Source organism: Carcharodon carcharias, chromosome 17 (genome assembly GCF_017639515.1).
Source record: "Carcharodon carcharias isolate sCarCar2 chromosome 17, sCarCar2.pri, whole genome shotgun sequence".
NCBI lineage: Eukaryota > Metazoa > Chordata > Chondrichthyes > Lamniformes > Lamnidae > Carcharodon > Carcharodon carcharias.
Genome location: NC_054483.1, coordinates 17,865,901 through 17,879,629, shown reverse-complemented (window position 1 = coordinate 17,879,629; position 13,729 = coordinate 17,865,901). Strand labels below are relative to the sequence as shown.

Genomic DNA, 13,729 nt, shown 5'->3' with positions numbered 1-13,729 from the left:
AATTAGAATGCGGGACAAACTGAGTTGAAACAGGTTCCGTAAATAGTTTTGCTTCACCAAAATAGGATATAAAAGGAAATGGGGAAACAAGTAAAAGAGTGCAAGTAGACAGGATAGCATCTGAGGATGGAAAAAAAAGTAAAGACTTGATGCGTCATTGGCCAATTTCTGTGCTGTAATGATTATGGTACTGCAGAACATATTGAAGGCCACTGTATCTCTTGGATGGTGAGAAATATATTGCCATATCATTCTAATGGGCTGCAATAGTATTCACAATTTATTGGCAAGTAAAAGACACAAGCAAAAGAAATTTGAAAGAGCATAATATAAAAGAGGAATGGAACTGGCCCGTGAAGGTAACCCTTCCAGAAAGCTGCAGTTCTACTGTTTCTCGGAATGTTAGATTCCTTTGGATAATCACACGAACTTTCCCTTTCTTCAGTATACAGTTTGCAGTCTTTCAGGATGAGAATATGTGAACACCAAAATGTGGCTGTGCTTGCCAAGAGGAAAGCTCTGCAGTCAGGACTGGGATACAGATCATCTTTGATAGAATGTCTCTTCTGAAGCAAGTAAAAACTGTTAGCATTGACAAAGGGATAAGGGCTTCTGACTGCTGACTTCCCTTTCATATTTCCCTCAGACTGGCCTTCACACCAGAAAACACATCCTTGTCCGCCAGGTGAACATTTGAGATCTGCTGTTCCGGGTATCAAAATACTCTTGTCTTAAAAGATTTCTGGACAAAGGCCCTTCGTTCTTTCCTCAAACTCTATCCCTTGCTTCCTCTTATTTTGTGTCTGTCAATGGAAGCATCCTCCAGCTTAGACCCAAGGTGTATTGAAAGTTAGCTACAGAATGTATTTCTTGTAATTGTCATTTAATTCCTGTAACACTTTGCCCGTTAGACTTTTCCAACTTAGCATGAGAAGTCAGAGGAATGGACTGGTGTGGAATAACAGCAGAAATCATTGGCCATCACATGGACATCAAGACCCAAGTAAAAATTACCTTTTTTTTCATTTTTTTTCCTTGCTGGCTCCTGTTTGTTTGCTGCTCAGTTCAACGGTACCACATCTCCAAACCCCAAGTGAGCCAATCTGAAACATCCTTTGATCAGTGACACAGTCAAATTTTGCTCCACTTTATACTCTTTCCAGGGTCACACCACACCTTACATGTGTATCCTGTGTCATGTTCCATCCCTACCTCGCTCCAAGCAAACAAGGAACACAGGGTCAGAAAATATGCTTCATATTTTTATCTGATTTTCCATTGGACAAATAATAAACCCCACACCACTCAAACAGTGCAGGATCTAAAGTTTCCAGTCGGAGTACTGGTTAAGACAGTTTGCTGTATTACTGTGTTATCCAGGATAGAGAAAAGATCCTTGTCTTTCTCTTCCCTTTTCATAGAATCTGTTATTTTCCACAGGAAATATTTGGGAGGAAAAAGCTAACTTTAAATGTTGTGGTTTGAAAGTAGTGCATTCCTACAAGAAAAAAGGGCAGGTTGAGATGGTAGTGAGTTAAGATGCTGATGGTAGCTTTGATGCTTCCTCACAGAATACCAATAAAAAGCAATTTGATACCTTGCCTCTGTAAGTGATAAACACTTCACATATGAAGTGTTGGAAGGTTTTGGATCACTTTGTGATCAGTCATAGAGCTTAGAAACCTAAAATGCAGGCCAGTGTCTGAAAGAGAGAAGCTGTTGAAGCAGAAATGTCCCAGAAAAAGGTACAAAAAGTTGGATTACAGTCAAGGGCATCTCTTTAAATAAAATAACCCAGTGAAATGAGGTAGTGCAGCACGTTCATTTTTTTTTACACCAGTACTCAGATATAAGCTGCAATCAATTGGACTGAGAGGGGCTGGAAATTACTACTGGATTCTGTTCATTGACCTTACTGAGGAATAAAGCAGTTTAATGATGCAAATATTATCGTGTTGTGTGTTACTCAGTCCATCTTTGGAGAGATTTAAGAAATAGACAAAGAATACAAGGATTTGGTCCCAAGTATAAGCAGGTGCCCTTGTTACACCCATTGATTGATGCTACAGACCTAAGGTAACGACTATAAATTCAGATGCTCTTCCTCTCAGGGATTGACAAACTCTGCTGAACCAGACAAGCCAACTGCAAAAGACTCGACCTCGTATCACCTCTTTATTGGGTCGCAATTGGAATTAGACAGGAAAATTTGTACCATGATTCTTGATCTACCAGGCTAAATATCAGTCCATGTTTATCAGGTTAATTTTGTATTTTCATAAAAACATATTTCCACATAATCAGACATTCTTCTACACAGTATTTCCATCAATCTCTTATCGCAAGACAACTGTCACTATTCATGCAGGTCAGAGTCCCACATGAGGCCTGAATTAGCTTATCTCAAGGAGAGTGGAAACTGTGAAGATGAAAAAAGGAGGACAATTGGCCCCACTGCTGAGGTGGAGGTTGGGGAGGGGAAGGAAATTGGAGCAGGATGCCAATCCTGATCACTGTCCAGTGCATCTGCTAGGAAGGTGATATGTGTGAACATCAAGTGAGAACAGATTCATGCTCAGATTCTAGGCCCAACTTTCACTGTCATGCACCTTGTGAACAAATGACATGATGGGTAGTGCAGTGCTTTGAATCCCATGAAGTTGTACTCCAGCAAGGATCAATGCCTATGCAAGAAATCCTTCAAATCCCTCCTTGTTGCCAAATCATGTCACACATGCTTCAATCTTCTGACTCCAGCCTTTTACGCATCTTCCAGTCCCAATATTAGTGGCAGAGCCTTCATCTGCTTTAGCCCTACTCTCTGGAACTTCCTTCCTAAACCTTTGTACTTCCCACTGCATTTGCCTTCTGAAAGCCATAAAAAAAGCCACCTGATCAGTCACCCCTCCAAGTATCTCGCTCCAAGGCTCACCCTCCCGCAGCCCTGTCTACTGCCACTTGTGAAATGAGTTGGGAAACCTTTTACATTCCTGGTTTTAGATAAATGCAAGTCATTGTTGCAAGAGGGAGAAAAATCAAGGAAAGCAGCAAATATCATGAAGCCTCTGTTCACTCCAATTGCCATGATGAAAATGCTTAAGCTTTGATTTCCAACAAGGCTTAGTTATAGATGCGTACCCTGGCAGGGCTTCTTTCTCTGCCCAACCTGTACTGGTGATTCAGTTGCAGTTTGCATCACTGACATCAATGACAAGTCTAATCTACAACTTCTCTTCATGAGGTGAAAGCTGTATTAACTGCACAAATATGGTCACAGTTCACATTACACTCAATGAACCTCAATGTCATTTTTCAAGAATGTCAATGGGTCTGAATTCAGTTTGAGATCAAAAATAGCATTTCTGGACACATAAAACACCACATGTGCATCCATACACACACCATGTTTACCTTATTGTATTATATTTATATTCAACATTTAAAATTGAGCTTCACTCCTCTGAACACCCAACTTACTAATGAGTTGTACAACCAGGTGGTATCTAGTCTGTGGTGACAGCAGTTCCTAGTAACAGCACTCATCAACTTTGTGCTTGCTGACCAACATTCACTCCCAGTTAAACAACACCTCAACTTTACAATTCTCTCCCTTGCTTTCAAATCCCTCCATGGCCTCACCTTTCCCTATGTCCATAACCACCTCCAGCCTGCAATCCTCCAAGGTCTCTGTGCTCCTCCAACCCTGGCCACTTGATCATTCCTGATTTGAATCATCATTAGCAGCCGTGCCTTCAGCTGCCAAGGCCCTAAGGTTTGGATTCTTTCCACTAAACTCTCTGCCTCTCTTTCCTCCTTTCGGACGCTCCTTAAAACTTGCCTCATCTAACATAGGTACAAACAAATGAATTGGGGCAGGAGTTGACCACCCAGCCCCTCAAGCCTGCTCCACCATTCAATAAGATCATGGCTGGTCTGATTGAATCCTCAGCTCCACATTCCCGCCTATCCGAGAACCCTTCATTCCTTGCTTATCAGGAAACTGTCTCGCTCTGCCTTAAAAATATTAAAAGACTCTCTATCTTTAGAGGAAGAGAGTTCCAAAGACTCTCTACTCTCAGAGAAAACATTTCTCCTCATCTCTGCCTTAAATGGGAAACCCCTTTTTTAAAAGTGACCCCACGATTCGCCCAGAAGAGAAAACATTCTTTCTACATCTACTCTGTCAAGATCCCTCAGGATCTTTTATGTTTCAGTCAAGTCACCTCTTACTCTTCTAAACTCCAGCGGATACATGCCTAGCCTGTCCAACATTTCCTCTGAGACAGCCCACCCATTTCAGGTTATTAGTCTGGTAAACCTTCTGCTTCCAATGCATTTACGTCCTTACTTAAACGAGGAGACCAATACTGTACACAGTACTCCAAATGTGGTCTCACCAATGCCCTACATAACTGAAGCATAACCTCTCTACTTTTGTATTCAATTCCCCATGTAATAAACAATAACATTCTATTAGCTTTCCTAATTACTTGCCATACCTGCATACTAATCTTTTAGGGTTCATGCACTCAAATACCCAGATCCTTCTGCACCTCAAAGCTCTGCAATCTCTCGCCATTTATATATTTTTTATTCTTCCTGCCAAAATGGACAATTTCACATTTTCATACATTGTACTCTATTTTCCAGATCTTTGCCCACTCACTTAACCTACCTATATCCTCTTGTAGCCTCCTGGTGTCCTCTTCACAACTTACTTTCCTACTTATCTTTAGGAACCATACCTTTGGTCCTTCATCCAAGAAATTGTAAACAGTTGAGGTCCCAGCACTGATCCCTGTGGCCCTCCACTCATTACATCTTGTCAACCAGATTTGTGCCTACTCCTTGTTTCCTATTGGCTAGCTAATCATCTATCCATGCCAATACGTTACCCCTTACACCATGTGCTTTTATTTTCCACAATAACCTTTGTTGTGGCACCTTATTGAACGCCTTCTAGAAATATAAGTACAGTACATTCACCTTTATCTACAACATATGTAACTTCCTCAAAGAACACCAATAAATTGGTTAAATATGATTCCCCTCTCACAAAAGCATATTGATTCTGCCTGATTATTTTGAATTTATGTAAGTGCCTGCTATAATGTCTTTTACCAGAGCTTCTAACTGGACTGTAGTTTCCTTGCTTTCTGTCTTCCTCCCTTTTTGAATAAAGGAGTTCCATTTACTATTTTCCAATCTAACTGAGCTTCCCAAATGTAGGGGCTTTTGAAAAATTAAAACCAATGTATTAACTATCTCATGAGCCATTTCTTTTAAGACCTGAGGATGAAATCCATCATGACCCAGGAACTTGTCAGCCCACTGCTCCAATAACTTGCTCAGTGCCACTTCTCTGGTGATTGTAATTTTGTTGAGTTCCTTCCTCCCTTCCATTTCTTGATTTACAGCTATTTCTGGGGTGTTAATTTTATCCTCTATGATGAAGATGGATGCCAAATAGATGTTCAATTCATCTGCCATCTCCTTATATTCCATTATTAATTCCCCAGACTCACTTTCTATAGGACCAATGCTCACTTTGTTAACTCATTTTTAAACATCAAAAAAAGTCTATTACTATGTTTTTATATTTCTAGCTAGCTTTCTCTCCTACTTTCATTTTCCCCTCCTTATTAATCTTTTAATCATTCTTTGCTTTGTTTTATTTTCTGTCCAATCTGCCACCCATCCTTGTACAATTATACGCTCTTTCTTTCAGTTTAATGCTATCTTTAACTTTTTTAGTTAACCACAGATGGTGGGTCCTCCCCTTGGAATTTTTCTTTCTCATTGAAATGTATCTATTCTGTGTATTCTCAAATATTCCTTTAAATGTATACCACTACATCTCTATTGGCCTAGCCCTTGACCTAATTTGATGCTCACTTTTGCTAGCTCTGCTTTCATGCCCTCATAATTGCCCTTATTTAAGTTTAAAATATTATTTCTCTCCCTCAAACTGAATGTAAACTCAATCATATTATGATCACTGCTACCTCAGAATGCCCTCACAATGAGGTCATTAATTAATCCTATCTCATTGCACAATACCAGGTCTAGTATAGCCTGCTCGCTTGTTGGCTCCAGAACATGCTGTTCGAAAAAACTATCCTGAAAACATTGTGAATTCCTCTTTTCAGCGACCTTTGCCCATCTGATTTTTCCAGTCCATATGTGGATTAAAATCCCCCATGATTATCGCCATACCTTTCTGACAAGCTCCCATTATACCTTTAAACTCCGTCCTACCGTATGAGCATTGTTAGGGGACCTGTACACAACTCCCACAATTGACTTCTTGCCTTTATTATTTCTCATCCCTACCCAAAGCACTTCTACATTCTGGTTTCCTGAACTTAGGTCATCCCTCTCCATTGTGATAATCCCATCATTAATTAACAGAGGGACTCCTCCACTTTTTCCTGGCTTCTTGTTCTTCCTAAATGTTATGGACCCTTCAATTTTCAGGACCCAATCTCTGTCATGTCTCTATAATAGCAATCAGATCGTACTTGATTTGTATTTGAGCCGTTGGTTCACTTGTTTTGATTTGAACGCTACATGCATTCAGATACAAAGCCTTTAGTTTTGTCCTTTTTATATTTTTGTAACCCCAAGCCTTATCTGATTTACTCTTAGGTTTGCACTCCCTATCCCTTCCTGTCATGGTCTGTTTATCATTTCCCATATTAATACCTTTCTCTCTTGCCTTGTCTCTACTCTTTGATTTACCACATCTTCCTAAGCTTGATCACTTGCCCCCATTATTTAGTTTAAAATCCTTTCTACTGCCCTAGTTACGCGGCTCGCTAGAACACTGGTCCCAGCACAGTTCAGGCGAAGGCTGTCCCAACGATACAGCCCCCACTTTCCCCAGTACTGGTGCCAGTCACTCAGGTTCACTTTATCTTCAGTTTTCTTTCTCTCCCTCCCTCATACCATTCATTGACATATCTGACCAACACAAGACGTCTCTTAGGGGATGAAAGGCGAGGGACTGAGCTCTAGAAGTGTAGCACCAACCCACATATTATTGAACCAAACCACAGTTTTTTGGGCTTCAGCAAACAACACTATCAGAAGCTTAACTAGTAAATACCACTGAATGTAGAGATATGAAAGACTGTTTTTTTAACAACAGGGGGATTTCATTAGCCAAAGTCTGTTCACATTAAGCCAATAGGCCAGAAGACCACTTGAAGGGGTTTCCTAAACAAGACTTCTCTATCAACCCTGGCCAAAAATAAGATTAACTAGCTCTTCAACTCACTAATGTTTATGGGATGTTTCTGGTGCAAAAAGGCTGCTGTATAACAAGTTACTGCACTTCAAGAAGCAGCTTCTATACTTTTACTAAACATTACAAAGTTTTTACGTCGCAGAAACAAGTCAGTTGGCTTAACAGTTCCTTACTGGTGTTTGTGCTCCACATGGGCCTCCTCCCACTCCTCTTCATCTAATGCCATCAACATATTCTTCTATTCCTTTCTCCCATCATATGTTTATCTAGCGTCCCCTTCAAAGCATCCATGCTCGTCATATCAACTACTCCCTGTGGTAGCAAGTTCCACGTTCTAACCACTGTCTGGGTATTTTCTTCTCCTGAATTTCACATTGAATTTATTTATGACTGTCTTACATTTATGGCCCTGCACTTTGGTCTTGCCTACCAAGTACAATCATCTTCTTCAAGTCTACCCTGCCAAACCTTTTCATAATCTTAATGACATATCAGGCCAGTCCTGATTCTTCTCTTTACAGAGAAAAGAACCCTAGTCTTTATCTTAGAAATGATTTCTGGTTTGTTCATTGTTGAACCTCTGATCTGTGTTCAGTTAGCTGATTGTAGTTTGAGTGACAATGGTGTTACAACTATCAGTCTCCCTTATCCCAAGTCAGGGAAAACCCTGATCAGCTAGAACTCCCATCCTTGCTCCTGAGCAAAAATGACGTGTCAACTTAGTCCAAATCAGCTGTAAGCCACCCAACCCCTCCCCACCTCCCCCCAGTAAAATAACCTGTCAATACTCAATGTCTAGACTCACACATGAAGAACAGCCACGTACTGGAGGATGCTGATGGAACCGCACACTAACAAGATTCCGTACCTTCAGAAATGGAGAGAAGACAATTGAAGGAAAATAAATCATACATGTATAAATCAGTCAGACATCAAATATTTTATTTAGTGCATCTTGCACTGTTCACACAATTTATAAGAACTAAAGTTATCTTTTTTGTCCAACGCCAACAAATTTCTTACAGAAAACCCCTTCAAATAAGCATCACTGGTCATGCTCATCTTTTGATTCCTTTGGAATACTGCACTGTACAATAGATTAAGACATATGGAAAAATCTGACCACCATTAAATAGGATTCTCATAGCAGCGCTAGGAGGCTTATCAAATGTCCACCTCTGATGATTGGGTAATTTGAATTGAGATGCTCAATTTCAGGAGAGAAAGACAAATTACTGATGGAAGGGAAGATAAGACTGAAGACAGGGATCAGTGACTAATTGAACAAGGAGGTCATAGCTTCAGGCTGAGCTCTGATCTGTTCCTAGTCTATCCCTGTGCATTGCTCGTTATCAAGAAATGTCATCTTGCAAAAGAATAAGTCCCAGCTTGTAAATGAACAGGAGCAGGAATAGGCCATTTAGACCTTGAAGCCTGCTCAATCATTCAATAAGATCATTGCTGAGCTGGTTATGGTCTCAACTCCACTTTGCTGTCTGCTCCCCATAATCCTAAACTCCCTTGTCTATCAAAAATCTGTCTAACTCTGCCTTGAATAATAGCACCTGTTGACATTCTTCTTTGACAGAAGGAAAATGCTGCATGCAACAGCAGCATCCTGAAGTCCAATCTGGGCACAACACATGCAAATTTGTGCCCTTTGATGCTAAAGCATTGCCACCAATGGCAGCTAGAGGAACTCCTGCAGCATAAACCAGCCGACACCTGAGTCCACATTGTGCAAAACCAAGGAAGCTTTCAGATCAGTCTCTTTCAGAAGAACTGAGAGTATCAAAGCTAGATGGTTCCTGCCCACAGGGCTTATGTTGGATCTGCCACCTTGGGCCTAAGTGCAGACAGGCAGCCAGCATGACCCCTCGGCGCTTCATTGTCGCTGGTCCACATGGACTCTATCCCTCTATCTGACAAATCAACAATTGCACAATTGCAAATATGAGCTCCCACTAAGTGTGAACCTGGCAAGTGAAAATCAGGAATGGGGGAAGGTGGGTGAGCAGAGTGACCCAATCCAAATACAAACTGACATCGAAGGTATTTGGTTCTACAATATAAAGGTTGCTTGAACCTCAAATGAAATTTACAGGCCTATATTACAATGTCACTAGATTTTAAGGTGTGTGAGGAAGTACTGCTCCTATGTAATGTTCATTACACTTAAGTTTACTCAAGTCACAAAAATTCCATCACAGCATTCATATTTAACATCAGTCTGAGACCTCACTAAATGGGCTACCAATGAAGCAGTACCTGTTTTAACTCATTTTTCCCCCTCTGATTTTGAGGTTGTAGCTGTAAATATAACACATTCTCCTATTCATCAGCCTTCCTAGCCCAGAAAGCTGGAAATTCAGTACAACAGAGTCAATACAAAATAGAAAAGTTCACTGAGTTGACACACTTCAATGTTGTGTGAAATACTTTGCTCATATCCACCAGCATTCTGTCCCATTTATTTGAAACAATCAATATAAATACAGCTTGACAGTTTCAATCTTGAGTCTCTAGCATGAGAAAAACTATGTAATGGGTCTCCTTGCCAATACACTCACTGATGGGGTGTGCTCTGGGAGTCTTGGGCTAGTGCCATTTGTTGCCGTGGTGGGGTTGCGCAAACTTGATTCTGGTTGAGAGCTTCCCTAATCCAAAGGAAACACACTAGACCTTGATAAACATGTTTATGTCAATAGTTTTTAGCAGGAAGGGAGCAGAACTTTGAAAACCCCTTCAACACTGGAATTTGGAAATATCCAAATCAGTCAGAAGGTCTGAAATTTATATGGGACGAGCAGGGGAGCGAAGCTGACCCTTATTAACTGCATTATTGTCATGTAGCTGGAATACTATTTGGTGCAATCTAGCCATTACGAACGGGAGTTCTCTTATTCTATCCATCACAGACAGCCTTGAAGCAGACTGCATGCAGCAGCCAGCCCAAGGAAGAGAACTGTTTTCAGTCATCGAAGTCTGGGATGTCATCATAGGAATAGCCTCTGTATCCTCTTGAGGCATAGTACGCAATCCGAAGATGGTAAAAGCCAGGAAGAAAAACCAAAATCCCGATGATCAGCACTGGCCAGGTTGTATCACTGTACTGGAAGAGAAAAAAAATGGAATAACTGGTTTTCTTTTCTAAAAGTAAGATACTTTGTCCAGTAGAACAGAGGATTAGCATGGATGGGTTTGTCCACAGAAGTAGACGGTGGCCTTTTAACTGACAGGATGTGATTTCGAATCTAGCCTATATGATGACAATCAAAGTCTCTCTCTGCTTGCTATAAAGGAGCCCATATGAATTGAATTCCAACTGTCATAATCCAGCTCCTAATGGGCATACATTTGAAGGACAGAATGGTCCTGAATCCAGCACTGCTGAGCAATTTTATCCCAGACATGATTCAGAAATGGAACATGTTATGAAGATGCAGTAGCAGGTGCTCATCAAGTTAAGACAGAATAGTTATCTTTAAAAGAACTGCAACATTTAATTATGTCTTCAGTCTCTCTCAATGGGAACACATTTGAAAACCTGAATTGTGGAGCAGTGTGTAACTTACCGAACTGCTGATGTACCCAGTCAGCAGGAGCGCACCAATGGTAATCAGCAATGAGCCAATCAAAAATAAGATGGTTGCAAGTGCAATTGCTTTGTATGGAATTTTTGTAGGAAGTTTCTTAAACTGCAGAAGGAAAAAGAAATGACTCAAATTCTTTAATAACCTGAGAAATTTTGCCACGTCAAAGGCACTATATAAACTCAAATTATTGGTTGTTCACAAAACATAAATTTTCCAATTAAGATTTATGACGTCTTCAAAAGTACTTCATTGGTTGTGGTTTTGGTCCATCATAAGATTGTGAAAGGTACAAGATAAATGCAAGTCTTTCTTTCACTTGCCTCCTAATTTCTGCCTTCAAAATCTTATTCTTTCCCTTTCCTAAAACATGTTCCCCCCTTCCTCTTATGAATGCATTAACCGTTACTGGGGTTCAGCTCCCGATGACCGAGTTTTCATTCTTGATGACCAAGCTCAGTAGAATGTGGCCATATTATAATTCCTCACTACATCTGTTGTCCACCGAGAGTGGGATATACTGTGCAACAAGTTAGAGCCAAGATTGATTATTTCTTAAGACTGCATTATTTAAGCTAATTGTGGCTCTGGTCAAGATCAACTACCTCAGCATAAAGCTGGAAACAAACCTGTAGCGTTTCTCATGTACATGGCTCAGAATGATACTTGCCAACTAAGTCCTTGGCCAATGACCAGAGACTGTTAAATGGTTGTTAACCAGTTACCAGATTGTGAGATGAACAAGGAGCTTATGATTTTAATGTTTATATGTATATGTATATATATATATATATATATATGAATATACACATACATAAATACATACATACACACAATACAGTGATACGTATATATTCAGTATCATTGTCAGGAACTAACCTGCAGGTCGATGTAGCCCTCATCACTGTCTGCAAGTTTAGAGTATTTCACTTTACTACTGGAGCTGCCAGCAGCAGCGTTGTTACGCGAAGGCATCATAACACAGCTTGTCAACAACTAGAAAGGGATAATAGAATTGATTTGCCAAGACTGTACATGGACATTGAACAAGCTTACAAATACATAAACCTGCAGCATATGAAAGTACATGAACGATCTCATTTACATCTCATCCCTCTACAATCAGGTAAAAGGTGAAGCTACATTTACAGCCACGTGAATGTCAACACAAAAATGCTCTTGGATAAATATCCAAGCAAAGCTGGCACTAAAAAGCAGAAGACAACTCTAGTCCCAATAACGAGATCAGCTCAAGGAGCTGCCTCAGACTTGCTGCATATTCTTGGAGAGTGCAGAATAAATCCAGCTTTATACATCAGAAGGCAATACGTAGCTCAACTGAACAGAGCAGCATTGAATTAAATTGCTCATTCACACTTCAGCTCACCAGCGTCCAAATTCCTGCTAAATGCTTAATGTCAGAAAAGAGCCAATGGAACAGGAACAAACATAGTTAAGCCTGAAATGTTTTGAAACAGCCAGGGTGAGGAGTCTTTTAATGTTCAGTTTGCACCAGGACGCAGTTATACTTCAGCAGGAGTGGTTTCAGTGCATTCTCTGGAGGGGAGTCACATACCCTGAGCAAGAATGAGCTGCACCCGGCGGGGGAAAGAGAGATGCTGCAGTTGTGGCAGTGATCAGAGGTTCCCTTTCCTCAGAGAAATAAATGAGCCAACTGGGTCCTTCCGATAATCCAGGAGTTTTCACCACCATTTTATTTGGCACCAACCCAGCTGTCTGTCCCCTTCCCCAAAATGCATCTCAAATTTTAAACTCTGCAACGCCTGCTGCTTTTTTTTTGGGGGGGGGGGGGGTGGGGGGAGAGTTGCAGCAGCCATTTTACACAGGAAGATCCCACAATCACAGCAATGGGATTTGGGGAACTCCAGCTGTGCAGTGCTCCGTCAGACCTGCTCTCAAGTGTCAGCCGAAACTTTTGTCCTTTCAGCCTGTTTTGGGGTTGGGGGGGGGAGGGGAGGGAAAGAGCTGGAAGCCACGATCTCCCTTCTCTGACGGAGCGTCGCAGCCCGTCACCTTCACACAGACACATCGCTCCACACATTTCCCAGCGCACAACAACAGAACAAAAAAAAATAACAGCCGCTGGCTTGCTCAGGCTCTTCGACCTGCCGCTCCTGTTACCTGCGCACTGCCTCCATTTCCCCCTCCCCCACCCTCGGCTCCCGCGCGCGCTCTCTCTCCTCTCTCACTCACGCCGCCAGTCAAACAACCACTTCCGTTCCGCACTCCATCGGCTTCCGTCCCCCAGCGCACAGCCAGGCTGACCGGTTCCGCCCCGAACAAACGTTCCCCCCACCTCGTCCGCAGCGGAAACCCACCAAGGCAGCTCCTCCTCACAGCTCGGAGCCGGGGGGCGGGGGGGGGACTGCCGTGAGTGAGGTTTCTGTCCTCGGACCTAAAATAATTAATCCTCACTCACCATCTCTTTGGGAAAGGACGCACCTAAGGGGGGGGGGGGGGGGGATCCTTCGCACATCCCATTGTCTGGGCGAGGGACCCTTTTCACGTATTTTACTCCTCTGGACGAAGCAGGCTTCATAATCTCTTGTCTTGCCCTCAGGCCAGGACTCTGCACACCCCCCCACCCCGCGCCCTGGTTCTACCCGTTAAACGTAGACCAACACAACCAGGCCCTGAATTCCCCCGGGGCTGTCCTTTTGAACAGTTGGAATTCTCATCCGTCCCAATAACTTAACAGGACCAGGTCCAGCCGTGCCTCACAGGTACCTGTTTTATTAGACTGAGAAACCCGTTGCGGGGTCTCGGCGACAGTTTGCTAGGTCTGGAGAAGTCGTCGTAGTCATACGTAGATTAAGTGTAAGCCTTTGTTGACTCTTAGAACTATTTACAGACATGCAGTTAAAAA

At 41.9% G+C, this 13,729-nt stretch overlaps 1 protein-coding gene across 4 annotated transcripts; it reads right to left on the bottom strand.

Annotated features, from left to right (window-relative positions):
• Positions 1 to 8,174: 8,174 nt before the first annotated feature.
• Positions 8,175 to 13,729, bottom strand: tmem230a (transmembrane protein 230a). Of its 4 annotated transcripts, none has more exons than XM_041209390.1 (4): positions 13,591 to 13,729; positions 11,722 to 11,838; positions 10,825 to 10,947; positions 8,175 to 10,361 (listed from the first exon to the last, which is right to left on the bottom strand). In XM_041209390.1, exons 2-4 carry the CDS (start codon positions 11,818 to 11,820, stop codon positions 10,221 to 10,223), a joined length of 363 nt encoding a protein of 120 aa, XP_041065324.1. In that variant the 5' UTR covers positions 11,821 to 11,838; positions 13,591 to 13,729; the 3' UTR covers positions 8,175 to 10,220. The 4 variants fall into 4 exon arrangements, with proteins under 4 accessions (XP_041065324.1, XP_041065325.1, XP_041065322.1 ...); XM_041209391.1 differs by lacking the exon at positions 13,591 to 13,729 and adding an exon at positions 13,057 to 13,115; XM_041209388.1 differs by lacking the exon at positions 13,591 to 13,729 and adding an exon at positions 12,985 to 13,064.